General features: G+C 40.1%; 1 protein-coding gene across 1 annotated transcript; it reads right to left on the minus strand.

Moving 5' to 3' along the window:
* Window positions 1–767: 767 nt before the first annotated feature.
* adipor1b (adiponectin receptor 1b) lies at window positions 768–5,328 on the minus strand. The gene is made up of 8 exons (XM_079896926.1): window positions 5,070–5,328; window positions 4,126–4,327; window positions 3,487–3,609; window positions 3,202–3,373; window positions 2,178–2,364; window positions 1,901–2,088; window positions 1,624–1,817; window positions 768–1,514 (listed from the first exon to the last, which is right to left on the minus strand). The coding sequence occupies exons 2-8, from the start codon at window positions 4,264–4,266 to the stop codon at window positions 1,386–1,388; spliced, it is 1,134 nt and encodes a 377-aa protein (XP_079753052.1). The 5' UTR covers window positions 4,267–4,327; window positions 5,070–5,328; the 3' UTR covers window positions 768–1,385.
* Between the last annotated feature and the right edge of the window lie 10,439 nt (window positions 5,329–15,767).

Here is a 15,767-nt window from a genome sequence, read left to right on the forward strand (position 1 = left end):
TTAATTGTGCTCGCGCGTTTCGTAATATAATGCCATTTCAAATCGCTACACATTCTGACCTTCATTTGATAACTTAATTTAAAAAAACATAATTTTATGATAAAACGTTGTAAATTGCAGTTTGGACTACAAACTGAACAGCTCTCTCTATATAATAATTTTAAGTGAAAAGTAGTCATAAAATATTTTGACAAACCATATTATTTTGCTATGGCTAATAGTGATTTTTAGTTCAAGTTGGGCTTTAATGACAGTGGTGCTAGTTATGGGTAAGTATTTTCATTAAGAAAATAGGAAATAGATTACAATAGAAAATCAAATTTATCCTTTTAGTGTTGTTATTGTTAACTAAAACTATTAAAAATAGTTTTTGTTATTAAAAATCAAGCTGAAATCAAATAAAATATAACTATTAGAACAAAAACTTAAAAATGTTGCATTGGCAATGAACTGAAATAAGCTGAAGTTGAAATGACTAAAACCGGAAGAAGAAAAATTGAAAGCTATAAAGAAAAAAAAACTAAAACTAATCAAAATGGCAAAAGCACATAATATTACTAAAACTTACACTAAAATTAAAGTATAAAATAAAAGCTATTCAAAATATGAATAAACAGTTAAATAAGATAACATAAAATAAAATAAGAAACAGATATGTTACCCTTCAACCACAAACCCTACTTAAAAAAGTAATGTGTATAACACAAAATCCTCTTGCCAAAAGGACAGCATACTTTCAAAAAAAGATTATTAATGACCAAAGCAAGTAATTCTTGGTGTTTCATCTTTATTCTGCTCTTTTTAAATATCTTGACTTCTATGATTTCCAAAACCAATACAAGTATTTTGGACTGAAACCCTGATTCACTGATTCATAAAATTGCATGTGCCCTAATGTGAATCCCACTTCTGAAGCTCTGGGTCATTTCAGGTCAAAAGTTAATAAATGATCATGCAAACATGTTTGAGGAAACCAGGAACTAAGCATGTTCATGTGTGTCTTCCCTAAAATTCTTACAAAGTACAGAGCCACGAATAAGTAAATCAAACCTTAGATGAAAAACCACTCAGTAGATCAGAAAACTGTCAGAAAAAAAGTGTCAGAGGAGGTAGTGTCTCTGAAGACCCCTGTAATGCTTTATGACTCATTCCAGTGATTTACAATAAATTCTGTGCTGTACTGAAATAGTAAAGAACAATAAAAACACAAGACTACCTCATTTATCAATAATTATAAGTATCTTAACAAATAAAAATCTTATTTAAATATACTGTATGTTAAATCCCTCAGAGATAATACAAATCTTTAAATCATTATGTCGGGTCCAGGTTCATTGTGACGTGAGCAGGCACCGGCCAAAGTTCAAGCGATTTGTTTTTGTTTTTTACAGCAGAGTGTCATCTGTACAGCCTCCTTCCAGACCATAGCGGAATTCCTGCAGGTTTGAGATTCCATAAAAATGGACAAACGCCGCTGCGACAACCAGCACATGGAATATCTGATGAGACTGAAACTGAAAAAGTAAAACAGATCGAGACCATGAGTATACTTGCATGAACATTACGCTATAAGGCTACTTTGCAACACATACTACATGCAACAAAAATTCCCTTGATTCTTACCCAGATGTCACATCTCCCAGGAAAGTAGCGTTCTGGTATCCGTGCTGCATACAGTCCTGCTCCACTGACATACATGGCACCCATCAAATAGAACCAGCCCATCTGACCCACTGTCGTTGCCTTCACAAAACCCTCTGTGATGGTAAAGTGCATTGTGGGAATGAGCCCACTCAGACCGAGGCCCAGGAAAACACCTGAAGATGGGGAAATGTTTTATCAAACATCTCAAATCAATCATGAAGGTGGACTATTATTGAGGAGCAGGGGAGTGTGTTACCTGCACGTGTGCACCGGTGGCGAGGGGTGGCGAATCGGTCAACCTGGGCAACTATGATGGCAGCGACGCCCAGCACACATACAACAGATAGATAGATTAGCCGCGGCTGAGGAGAGCAGTAAAACGAGTAGTACAGCCATGGAACGAATGAGCCCATAATCAACAAAGCGATACCGGAGTAATCCAACCTAGAGGCATAAAAAATCACAATTACTGAAGGTGATGCATACACATAATATGCCTACGCACATAAAACATAAACACTGGTGTCACTTACTTGGAGAAAGTTCTGGAGACCTTTTCCGAGTGGCAGTAGACGGTGTGGAAAAGCCATGAGAAGCACAAACAAAGCACTGCACCCAGGAAGAACATCCCCAAAACCACCTTCTCCTGCACGGGCGCCATGAATGACACATTCGGCCGCAGCATTGTTAGTGTGCCCAAACACAGGAACAGAATTAGGCCTGTAGGGAGACGTTGTGATAGCTTAATTAGCCTCCAAAATGACTCACCAGCAACATAATTACAGGTTTGACTGACATTAAATGTCATTGTGGTGTGTTTTTTTGTCCTCAGGGCAATGATTCACGCATATCAGATTATCACATTACAAATATCATACAATTTATCTTCTAAGTTCCAGGTTATAAGACATACGCAACTGTTCAAAAGTTTGTGGTCAGTAAGATTTTTTTTTACTTTTTTACAGTAAGAAATTAATATTTTTCTTTCCAGCAAGGACACATTAAATTGATCAGTAATGACAGTAAAGACTTTTATAATGTTACAAAAATGTTCTATTTCAAATAAACATTTTTTTCTTTTGAACTTTCTATTCATCAAAATGCCCTGATATTAATTAAATGTCAAATTAATACAAATATTGCATGAGCAGCACGTCAGCATAGTTAAGTTATTTCTGAAGGAACATGTAACACTGAGGACTGGAGTAATGATGCTAAAAATTCAATTTTGCCATCAAAGGAATCAAAAACATTTTAAAATATATTCAAATAGAAATCAGTTATTTTATAATATTGTTGTTTTTACTGTCATTTTGATCTAATAAATTCAGCCTTGATGAGCATTAAGAGGCTTCTTTCAAAAAACATTTAAAAAATCTTATTGACCCCAAAACTTTTGAACATTAGAATGTAAATAATTCCTCAGCAGGAGAATTTGATAACAGGAAACGTTTCTCAAAGACTATTTGGTGGTGGTCGCTTGACATGTAGCAGCCACAAGAGATGAATGTTGTTTTGCATTATTACGTCACAATGTCAAATATCATAAGCACAGACCCAGCAGGTGTGTCCAGATGTTTCCAGTTTCTGTGTGAATCCTAAAGATGCTCCCAAAACAGGCACGGAAGGACGGCATGGGTGGGCGGTGTCCATGCAGCAGGTAATCATTGTCCTTCAGCCAATCGGGGAGGAGATGGTATGGAATAACTCGCCAACGTCCTTCCCATACCTAGTAATGGTAAAGAGTTTGCTTTAATACAAACATCTCATACTAGAAATAGGCCACATTTACGTTACAATCACAAAAGTAACACTTTTGGGACATTTAAATATGAACATCACCTTGTGTACAAACTCCTCCATTTTCTCCATGGCATGGTGTGCCTGCATGGGCAGTGTAACCACCCGCAAACCTTCTTCTTCCTCTTCTTCCTCTTCATCCTCATCAGGAAACGCAGATGCACCCTGAAAAAACAATCATGCTTTTAGTTAAATGTAGGTGTTCTTGCTTCATTCTATCTATTAAATGTACAGTACTGTTCAAAAGTTTGAGGTCAGTAAGATCTGTTTTTGAAAGTCTCTTATGCTCAGTGAGATATTATAAAATATAATTACAAATTGTAATAAAATTACATGTCATTTATTCCTGTGATGGCAAAGTTGAATTTTGAGATTCTTTGATAAATAGAAAGCGCAAAACCACAGTATTTATTTGAAATTTGTTTATTTTACAGTACAATACAGTATAGTACTTACAGTGTACTTGCCCAGGAAAGCATTGGTTAATATGAGGAAACTACATGGGTTAAGGTTAGGTTTAGGGGTAGGTTCAGGGTTAGTACCTAGTTATTACCCAGTTATTGTGAAAACTATAATAAGTACATAATATGGGGAACAGGACTATAAAATAAAGTGCTACCAAAAAATCTTACTGACCCTAAACTTTTGACTGATAGTGTTTTTTTGTTTCTCGCTACTCACTCTGGATTTCTCTGCTTTAGCTGGAGTTGTCAACAGCGGCCCAATCTCAGCGGGCTCCGCATTCTCCATTTTCTCATCATCAGAGGTGCGCCGCTCGGCATCACTGTTGGAGCCGCAGTCACCATGGTGACACGTTGTCATGGGGAGACAAACCTAAAACTCCCCAGAGTTTCTACCTTGTCCAACAGTTCACAATCCAAGTCTGATGATGACATGTATAAAATGCAAAGATTAGAGAGTTTTGACATAAATGTATGTCAAAATGCAAATATTAAGAGCATAGATGTAGTCAAAACAGACTTATCATAGGTTTCAAAATATTAAATTCTTGGCATTTCAATAATTAATTAATCCAGTTGAAGTACCTGACATAAATGAACAACATAATGTGCAAAAGCCTCTAAATGTCAAGGGGGGGCCTTGAGTTAAATTCTGATACTGATTTGACTCAGTATAATCAATTTCATGACTTAAAATATGTTTTAACTTTAACTGTATTAGTGTCGATCAACTGTTTTTCTGCTCTGATCTAACGTTAGACAGGCTGCTCCAGTTTTCCATAACCGTCAAAGGTTTACATCCTGTTAAGTTAGCATGCTTACAGGCTAACCAAACGAAAAATCAAACATTAAAAGAAAAAAAAGAAGAAAACCCACACATTTTCGAATCCTCGCGTCTAGAAACGTTCTGCGCAACGTGTTTGTTTCCGTGTTATCTGTGGCAGTGTTATGTATGCTACGCATTATTATACTGCGTGTAACATCGTAGTTATGACCTGAATCAGGTTAGTCGAACCAGACAACATTAGCCTGCATGCTAAAGCACTTCCCTATTATCTGATTTGATAATTATTTACATAACACAAGGCTACTTTCATCACAGTTAGCAAATTATTATTATTATAGACCAGGCAATAATTTAACAGATCAGTGTTCATACGTTACCTGGCTGGACGGGCTGTCAGTCAGTTCATGGGAGTTTTGCAGCAGCAGCTTGCCGTCCGGTCGCTATGAGCCTCTATAAACCTGCAGAACCAGTCGGTTCAGTTCAGTAGCAAATTATAACACAAATAACGAATTAACATAGACTATAGACTAATACACAGCAGGCTACGCTATATCAGCACGCGGAGACAGTGCAGTGGACGCACTCTCTAGCTGTCAATGAGAGAAGAACGCCTAATACCGTAAACCGGTTTGAGCCAAGCGGTTTAACATTTAATCCTTAAAACGTACTAGTTTGCCTATCTATTTTCATGTTATTAGTAGTCTACTAATTTTTTAGTATCTATTCCATTAGGTAAAAGTACTTATTCATATACGCTTATTCTTTAGTTTCTAGTAGGCTACCTTTTTAAAAGATATAGCTTATAGGCTATAACTTATTTATTAGATGTAGGCTAGTTCTTATTTATTTATTTAGGCTACTGATAGGCTACTCATTCGATAGCCTAGTACCTATTAAACAGACACTAGGCTATTACTTATTTATTTCATTATTAATCATACTACTTATGTCAATAGTGACTAACTATTCTATTGTTATTAGTATAACACACTTTAATATTTTATTATTTTATTCTATAGTCATCTGTCATTCAGATATCAACTATTCAGTTTTGACTATAGTTTGTATTCCAATTAGTAGGCCTACATACGTTTTATATATTAGTAGTTATTCATTAGATTGTACTAATTTTTTAGATAATACTTATTATTAGATACTAACATTATTTATATGATACTTGTGTATATATATTTATTTATTTATTGTATACTAACTAGGCTACTAGTATTTATTCATTTACATTTACATTTATTCATTTACCAGACACTTTTATCCAAAGCGACTTACAAATGAGAACAATATAAGCAGTTAAACTACCAGTACAATATGCAAGTGCTATGACCCTTCTCAGTTTAATCTAATGCAGTACATGTATTTTTTTTTTTTTTTTTTTAAATAAATAAATAGAATAGAAGAGAAAGTGTTAGTACTGGATCAAGTGGTGCCGAAAAAGATGCGCCTTCAGCCGTTTCTTGATAATGGCTATGGACTCAGCAGCTCTGGTTGAGTTAGGCAGATCATTCCACCAGCAGGGAACAGTCAAGGTAAAGGTCAGAGAAAGAGATTTTGTGCCTCTTTGAGATGGCACCACAAGACGACGTTCACTTGCAGAGCACAACTTTCTGGATGGCACATAAGTCTGAAGTAATGAGTTAAAAGGTAAAAGGGAGCAGAGCCAGTGGTTGTTCTGTAGGCAAACGTCAGTGACTTTTTGTCACAGTGAATTTGATGATGCGAGCGGCAACTGGCAACCAGTGCAGTTTTGTGAGGAGAGGAGTGACGTGAGCTCTCTTCGGCTCGTTAAAGACCACTCTAGCTGCGGCGTTCTGGATCAGTTGCAGAGGTTTGAAAGTGCAAACTGGAAGACCAGCCAGGAGAGCATTACAATAGTCCAGTCTGGATAGATCAAGCGCTTGGACAAGGAGTTGTGTAGCATGCTCTGATAGGAAGGGCTTGATCCTACTAATGTTGTATAAGGCAAATCTGCAGGACCGGGCAGCAATGTGGTCTGTGAAGTTCAATTGATCATCAATTACAACGCCAAGGTTCCTGGCTGACCTTGATGGAGTTATGGATGACGAATCTAGCTGAATGGAGAAGTTGTGATGAAGTGTTGGGTTGGCAGGGACCACATTTGATACTTGTTTATTATAGTACTTATTCATTACATTAGATACTACTTATTAATGACAGGAGATTGTGCCTTTTGGAGAGTATTTAATTCCTTAAAATAAAAATAATGAATATTAATCTGCGATTAGGTGGTGGGAAAATTATGTTAAGAAATGAACAACCTATTTTACACGCCAATTTAGACCAAAATGTTTTTATTTTTATATTATATTATATTTTTTATCATTTATTTTTACATTAACTGGTTTGGGAAAAACAATCACGCATGGCACAAAGCTTGGTTTGTGGCACTTGCTAAGTGAACACAAACACACATGGTGACACATAATATATTTTTATACATACCCATATTTTACAACCCTACCCATCACAGAAAACTTTCTGCATTTTTACTTTTTCAAAAAACATAATTTTGTGTGATTTATGAAGTTTTTTCCTCATGGGAACAAAACAAAAAAAGTCTCCACAATGATTTTGCAGGGTTTACTAGGATCACACACACACACACACACACAGAGAGAGAGAGAGAGAGAGAGCGAGAGAGAGGATTAAGTTCACCTTTATTATTACAATTGACTTGTTATTATTACAAAAGATTTACAAAAAAACAATACACAAAAAAATACAAAAATAAATAGATTACACTTTCTTTCCTTTTTTTTTAAACCTCAAAACCAATTCATTATCATACAGTGTACATAATACTTAATTAATTCCCCATAAATCTATAAACTTTGGTAGAGATACCACCAACTAGTAGTATGCATACTGCACCCTCAATCGAGAAGCTACCAAACCTAAAAACATAGGCACAACGCTTATTGACCTTTGTCCCAATAGTCTGTTTTTCCTTGTCTTCCAAATAGCCAATTTTGCAGTGCCAGATAAAAAAATAATTAAAACAGACACATTTTTCTTTTGAAATAAGGGTCCCACTTTATATTAAGTGGCGTTAAGTACTATGTACTTACACACAAAAAATAAGTACAATGTACTTATTGTGTTCATGTTGTATTGTAAAGCACTTTTGCTGCTATTGAGGTGTGATACGGGTAAGGTTAGGGATAGGTGTGGTGGATTGGGTAGGTTTAAGGTGTAAGGGAAGGGTCAACTGTGTAATTACAAATGTAATTACATAAATTAATTACAGCTGTAATTACATGCAGGAATTTTTCAAATGTAAGTACAATGTAAAAACATGTAGTTACACAATAAGTACATTGTATCAAATGATTAATTTCAATGTAAGTACATGTAAGTACATAGTACTTAAAGCCACTTAATATAAAGTGGGACCGAAATTAATACTTTGGCCTGAAAATGAACAATTGAAAAGAAAAATCTTCATCTAGGGACAAAAAACAATCACTTAAAAAATAAAAAAGATTACCCAATCGTGAACACTGCACAAAGAGATGAAAAATTTACTCTGTATCAGAACAAAAGGGCCAACCCACCCCAGCACTAGGATTGAGGTGTACCACATGTCTGTATAGCTATTGCCCCATGTACAAATCCAAAGAACTGTGTCCATCTTGTTGAAGAAACTCCATTCAAAAATTGCATGTTGGAGACTAACACACGTCAAATAAAGTGATTTCTTTCCAGCAGAATCAAAACTTTCCAGAACTGGTGTCTTCAGAGTCAGTAAACAGCTTTCATCTTCTACCCAGTCTTCCACAGCCGCGCTTACAATGATTGAGGGAAAAAGATGACCATACCCCTCCACTCATTCATTTAGGACATCTGGGTCTTTCAAAAAAACTTGAGAATCTGTGCTCAAGTCCTTGAATATCTCTGCAATGCACTGTTGTAAAAACCGGATCGATTTCTCACCACTTCTTTGGCTCAAGTCTTGCAAATTACTTCTCAGGATATGTCCCAGCTTATATTGCACCCAGCCACTTACAGTCGTGCTCGCATATTTTCAGATGACAACAGTCTTGAAGATAAAAAGGAGTTAAAAAACAATGGTTCCTCTAACAACCAATGACCAGCAGGTGTATTAGATGATCTTGATATGATAAAAACCTTCCAGGCCTCCAGCACAGATCTATAAAGAGAGATCCACCATTTATTTCTCTTGCAATTGCATTAAAAACAAATGTTTGTCAAAACCCATTCCACCTGCCCTCCTTAAAAGAGCTGTTGCAGTGTCCATCCAGGCAGAGTTTTTATTATAGAAGAGTCTTTGGGCTGTCTGTAGCCGAAAAGTCATTATCCTGGACTTGATATCCACCAAGCCCTGCCCGCCTTCTTGTACTGGAAGATACAATGCGGCTGATCGAATCCAGTGTTGTCCTGACCAGAAAAAGATCACCAACCTTTGAATTAGTCCTTTAGGTGGCTGCAGTACACACAGTTTATGCCAAAGAGTAAGCCACTAAATTATTAGCGACCAAAACTCTTCCCCTGCAGGACAACTGGGGTAGCAACCATTTCCAGCGAGACAATCGGGTACACACTCTTTCCTCTAAACCCTCCCAATTTAACTTTTGAGAGAGAGAGAGAGAGAGAGAGAGAGAGAGAGAGAGAGAGAGAGAGAGAGAGAGAGAGAGAGAGAGAGAGAGAGAGAGAGAGAGAGAGAGAGAGAGAGGGAGAAAACTGTCATAGGCAGTGGCGGATTAAGATGCTTGGTGCCCCTGGGCCTGACACCTATAGAGTGCCCCAAATGAGAGAACCCAAATGTTATAGATAACTTGCTGCAAGTATGCAACATTAAACATTTCCAACTGTTACAGGCATAATATAATAAACATCTGTTTCACTTCAAGATACGATATACATTTGAACAAAGCATGCTGCAAAATATTATTTAAAAAAACAACTAAATCTAGAAAATTAAAAAATTTAATGCAAACATGCCAAGGTTTTAGACAGGTCTTGCAATAATAACATCTATATAGCTACATAGTTTTGTGAGGTTTTGAACTGAAAATAAAATTTTAAAACTCACTCGTTTACACTCTGCCTCTTTCTGCAACTTTTGCAAAGTACAACGTGAAAATGCAACTTGAAAGGCTAATGCTCTGTAGTGGATTCACACATAGGCTTACATGAGCCTCGCAGTTCCCTTTCGAGAGGTCTCTCGTATTGCGTAAGGCTAGCTTACGCTATGGGAAAACTCCTTTTCTCGAGAATATTGAAGCCAAATCTTTAAAACGCAGTGCAGCTGCACAGCATACACAGATTAACGGCGAGTGCGGTCATTGGCTGTGCTGCGGCAACTGCACGAACCTATGGCGAGGTGGCTCAGACGCGCGAACCAATCAGGGCACTTTGCGCCCTGGCACGTCAGAGCCTGCCAGAATAGGCGTGGCCTAAGGCTATAAGGCGCCCATTCTCCGTCAAGGACCTCAGATTTTATCTCCTTCAGCGAAATCACCACTTCGCTGATCTTCGGATAGAAGCCTTCTCGCCGCCATCGAAGAGCCTTCAGCGGAATAAGCAGCTGCTTTGCAGACCTGAGGATGCCGGCTTCCTTCGCCGCCTTCAGCCCGCTGTTCTGCGCGCCAGATCCTTTAACGCTAGTGTGTTCGCCGTTGCGTCACACTTTTCCTAAAAGAAAAATTTCTCAGGCGTTGTTGCAAATGCCTCGCACTAACTGCGCCTCGTGCAGAGGCCCTCTCGTCGGTGGAGACCATCACATCCTCCGCGCTTCCTGGCTGGGCCGTGACCACGCTGAAGCTGCACTCGCCAAGGGCGGCTGCCCTGAGTGCGACATGATGGATCTCTCAACCCTGGGGGCTCAACTGGCCGTTTTCACCGAAGACGACCCCACGCTTCCCGCTCTCTCTCTCACTTTGCTTGAGCCGCACAAAAAGAAGTGCCATTCACAAAGGATGCCAGAGCGGACGGAGACGAGCGCCGGCCTAGTCCCCGCATGCCTCACTCTCTCCTGAGGAAACCCCCTTGCCGGTCCTGTTCACACAGGCGGACCAGCGCCCCTCTCTGCGAGCGGCAGGTCTCGTCTCTTTTGGGGCATCGGACGAGGACGAAGAGAAGGATGACAGCCTTTCCATCGCTGCATCCGACTGTGACGAGTGGGCGGGCTCCGCTTCCGGCCCCGCACCGCCAACACAAGCCAGCGAGAGAATGGGCTTTGATGCAGAGTTTCTCTGTGTACTGACCAGGGCCGTCGAAGACCTCGAGCTCGAGTGGTTTTTGCCCGAGGAGTCCACGCACAGCAGGCTGGATGAGTGGTTCCTGCAGGGGCGCCGGCAGGCCCCTCAGCAGAGACCCGCCCCCTTCTTCCCAGGAGTGCACGATGAGCTGACTAAGTCGTGGAAAGCGCCGCACTCAGCTGGCTTAAAGCCTTCCTTTTCCTCAACACTCTTCTGTGGACGGCACGACGGAGAAAGGCTACGAGGCGATTCCTCCCCTCGAGGAGGCGGTGGCCGCTCACCTCTGCCCACCCACCTCTGCAGGATGGAAGGCCAAAGCGCCACATCCATCGAAGCCTTGCCGCACCACTTCAGCTCTCGCTGGCCGTGCATACGCCGCCGCTGGCCAAGCTGCTTCGGCACTTCACACCATGTCTGTCCTCCAGGTGTTTCAGTCTAAACTTCTCCTCTCAATGGACGAGTCTGGGCCTGAACTGGAGGCTTTCAGGCACCTCTCGCTCAAAACCGCTCTTTGGCACTCGCTTCCATAAAAAGAGTGGGCGATTTACACGCGCTGTCAGCAAACGCGTCCTGCCTTGAGTTTGGGCCTAACGACTCCAGAGCGGTCCTTAAGCCAAGGCATGGTTATATTCCTAAAGTGCTCTCGACTCCATTCAGAGCACAGGTTATTTCCCTAGCAGCTCTTTCCTCACCAGAGGATGAAAGAGACGCCAATTTACTCTGTCCCGTCAGGGCTCTCAGAGTTTATCTGGAGCGTTCTGCCTCATTCAGACAGTCAGAACAGCTTTTCGTATGCTTTGGCGGCCGCACCAAGGGGCTCGCCGTCTCAAAGCAGAGATTATCGCGCTGGATAGTTAATGCTATAGCGCTGGCTTATGAGTCTAAGGGCCTTCATTGCCCCTTAGGCGTCAGAGCTCATTCCACGAGAGGCATGGCCTCGTCTTGGGCTTGGTCAAGTGGAATGCCCATTGAAGATATCTGTGCGGCGGCCGGCTGGGCCTCGCCGTCCACATTTATCAGGTTTTATAACCTGGAAGTTCCCGCTTTGCAGTCAAGGGTACTTTCAATATAAAATGTGTAAGCACAAACCCCCTAAAACTTGGGCCCGATACATATCCGGTCCTGGTTTAATTTGAACTACGGTTCTCATATATATTTTATATATACATTATAAGAGTTTGGCCCCCATTTGGCCCATTCCTTGTTTTCCCTATATGAAGCCTATCCCTGAATGGCTTATTGGGTTCATACATTACTCTTTCACAGCCTCAGGCATCTTGCCTCGGGCTACCATATGGAGCGAAGTTAAGCACGCACTGCGTTTTGAAGGGGGTTCCCATAGCGTAAGCTAGCCTTACGCAATACGAGAGAAAAGTTACTAACGTAACGTCTCAGTTACTAACGTAACCTCGGTTCCCTGAGATGAGGGAATGAGTATTGCGTAACCTGCCGTGCTTTTGTGCTTTCACCTCGCCATAGGTTCGTGCAGTTGCCGCAGCACAGCCAATGACCGTACTCGCTGTTCATCTGTGTATGCTGTGCAGCTGCACTGCGTTTTAAAGATTTGGCTTCAATATTCTCGAGAAAAGGAGTTTTCCCATGATAGCGTAAGCTACCCTTACACAATTCTCGTTCCCTCATCTCAGGGAACCGAGGTTACATTAGTAACCGAGATGTTTCATTTCGATTCAAAGGACGCAAAACACGGAAAACCGCACAGCACACTCCCAGAATCTGTACCATGCGTTTTCACTAGCCTATTGCGGAGCAGATCGAGCGTAAAAAAATATATAGGCTATATATGAAAATAATAAATTTCAACAAAACATTCAGGGACTTTAGAACGTTCTGATGAAAGGGCATAGGCCTAGGCTAGAAATACATTTGAGAATGAGTCGCTTGTTTTAAAAGAGAAAAAAATATTTGCGTGGTGCCCCCCTGGACGGGGTGCCCCTGGGACCTGCCCAATTGACCATATGGTTAATCCCCTTTTGGTCAGAGATGGGCACAAATACATCAAAAAGTATTTAATTATAAATACTTACGCATCAAAAGTATTTAAATACAATACAAAACTGCTGTGAAAAAAGTATTTATTTAAAATACAGGTAATTTGTAATTTAAAAATACAAACAAAATTTACAATCATTTAAAGTGCGAGAGCAGCCTAACTGTGGAGTTAGATACACGTAGGCTAAGAGTATAGAATATCGGAATATGGTATAGAGTATAGAATATCCAGAAGATGCGATTTTAACGTAGGCCTAGGCTACAAGTTGGCGCATACTGTCATAATAAAAGATCATTATGCCTGCCACTAGGTGGTGAATTCCAAGTCCGAATGTCGTGTGCAGTGGAAAGGCGGCTTTAACCTACATTGATTTAAGAAACGACCGACTGTGTTAACGTGAATATTCTCCAAGGCAGGCATTTTGACATAATTTTGTGTGTATCTGGGAGTTCCTCACCAAACAGCAGTTCATCAACCACTCAGATTTCAGCAACACACTCGCATACATAATGTAGGCCTACACGTTGTTTTAATAATCATCATTAATGATTCATATCCGCCCGCGACCCACCCACAATTAATCAGAATCTTATTTTTTTTACTTGACCCACCCGCGCATGTCACTCTTTAGCTAGCAAATCAATTCACAAGTTTTAGCTATTTGCACCAATCTTCAGTCCTATAATGACATTCAGTGAACATTATCTAACGGTATATTTTACTAGATACTTTACCTTAAAGCAGTTTGACTAAGCACAAAATTATCTTCTTTACTTAATTGGGTCTGACTTTGTTCACAATGAGCGAGCTGGACCCTTATCACAGTTTTAACGGTCATCAGCATCGTAAATCCTGCAAAGTTTTTTTTTATATAGAATGTTTTTTAAAATGTATGTACACTATAGGCTATTAAAAAAAAAAAAAAAAAAAAAAAAAAAACTAGTTAATGCTGCTGTGAGTGTATTTCTAATACAGCAGCTGTGAGGGTAAAATTGACATGATCTTTCTCTCTTCTGACTGCCATTATCGATATCTCTCTCTGTTTTTTTAAAACTTTTTTTGAAAGATGTGAAAACGCTGTTGTGGCGTTATTCTTTATTTGAGCAAATGGAAATACAAAAAATATATTTAATGTAGTCTCTCATTCACTGCTATAGAAGTTTACCCAACTATGACGCCTTCCACTATGGAGAAACCGGAAATGAGAATAGGTTCAATAGGTTTAATGTCACGTGAGTTTCTTGAATCTAGCCAAAAACTGTGATAGGCAATTTGGTAGTCCTACTAGTATATGGTCCTATTAAGCCTAGTGATGAAAGTTAATATATGCTAAATAAAATTATATATTTAAATAAGTATTTTAAGTATAATACAAATTTCAGTCCCTCAAAGTAGGCCTATTTAATTACAAATTACATTTCATTTATTTTTGTTAAGGAAAATACAAATGACAAAATATTTAAAAGTAATTAAATATGTATTTCAAATGCATTTAGGCTAATTAAAATACTGTCCATCTCTGCCTATGGTCATTGGAAAATAAAGGGAAATACAACAAATACGAAAATGCAGAACAATTTTTTGTTATACATTCTAAAAATCCACCACGATTGACATGTCTAAATATATAACCAAAAGGAAAACATAATAAAGGTAGGCTAAGTAATTATGTCTGGAAATACTCTTATGAGCAACTGGGGAATACATAAACCTATTGACTATGTGTGTGTATATATACACTGCTCAAAAAAATTAAAGGAACACTTTGAAAACACATCAGATCTCAATGGGGAAAAATATCATGCTGGATATCTATACTAATATGGACTGGGTAATGTGTTATGAACGAAAGGATGCCACATCGTTTGATGGAAATGAAAATGATCAACCTACAGAGGATTGAATTCAAAGACACCCCGGAAATCTAAGTGAAAAAATGATGCAGCAGGCTTGTCAATTTTGCTGAAATTTCATTGCAGCAACTCAAAATGGTACTCAGTAGTTTGTATGGCCCCCACGTGCTTGTATGCATGCCTGACAACGTCGGGGTATGCTCCTAATGAGCCGACGGATGGTGTCCTGGGGTATTTCCTGCCAGATCTGGACCAGCGCATCACTGAGCTCCTGGACAGTCTGAGGTGCAACCAGGTGATGTCAGATGGACCGAAACACAATGTCCCAGAGGTGTTCTATTGGATGTAGGTCAGGTGAGCGTGGTGGCCCTTCAATGGTAACATTCCTTCATCCTCCAGGAACTGCCTGCATGCTCTCGCCACATGAGGCCGGGCATTGTTGTGCACCAGGAGGAACCCAGGACCCACTGCACCAGCATAGGGTCTGACAATGGATCCAAGGATTTCATCCCGATACCTAATGGCAGTCAGGGTGCCATTGTCTAGCCTGCAGAGGTCTGTGCGTCCCTCCATGGATATGCCTCCCCAGACCATCACTGACCCACCACCAAACCGGTCATGCTGAACGATGTTACAGGCAGCATAACATTCTCCATGGCTTCTCCAGACCCTTTCCTGTCTGTCACGTGCTCAGGGTGAACCTGCTCTCATTTGTGAAAACCACAGGGCACCAGTGGCAGACCTGCCAATTCTGGTGTTCAATGGGAAATGCCAATCGAGCTCCCTGGTGCTGGGCAGTGAGCACAGGGCCCACTAGAGGACGTCGGGCCCTCAGGCCACCCTCATGAAGTCTGTTTCTGATTGTTTGGTCAGAGACATTCACACCAGTGGCCTGCTGGAGGTCATTTTGTAGGGCTCTGGCAGTGCTCATCATGTTCCTCCTCGCACAAAGGA

Source organism: Squalius cephalus, assembly GCF_949319135.1.
Source record: "Squalius cephalus genome assembly, chromosome: 16".
Classification (NCBI taxonomy): Eukaryota; Metazoa; Chordata; class Actinopteri; order Cypriniformes; family Leuciscidae; genus Squalius; species Squalius cephalus.

Bases quoted from the DNA above. Each gene is read 5' to 3' on its own strand.
- adipor1b (XM_079896926.1), bottom strand. From the start codon at position 4,266: ATGACAACGTGTCACCATGGTGACTGCGGCTCCAACAGTGATGCCGAG. The intron at 3,374-3,486 runs GTGATGTTCATA...TACCATTACTAG, and splicing joins TGGAGGAGTTTGTACACAAG to GTATGGGAAGGACGTTGGCG. The intron at 2,089-2,177 runs GTAAGTGACACC...TTATGCCTCTAG, and splicing joins GTCTCCAGAACTTTCTCCAA to GTTGGATTACTCCGGTATCG.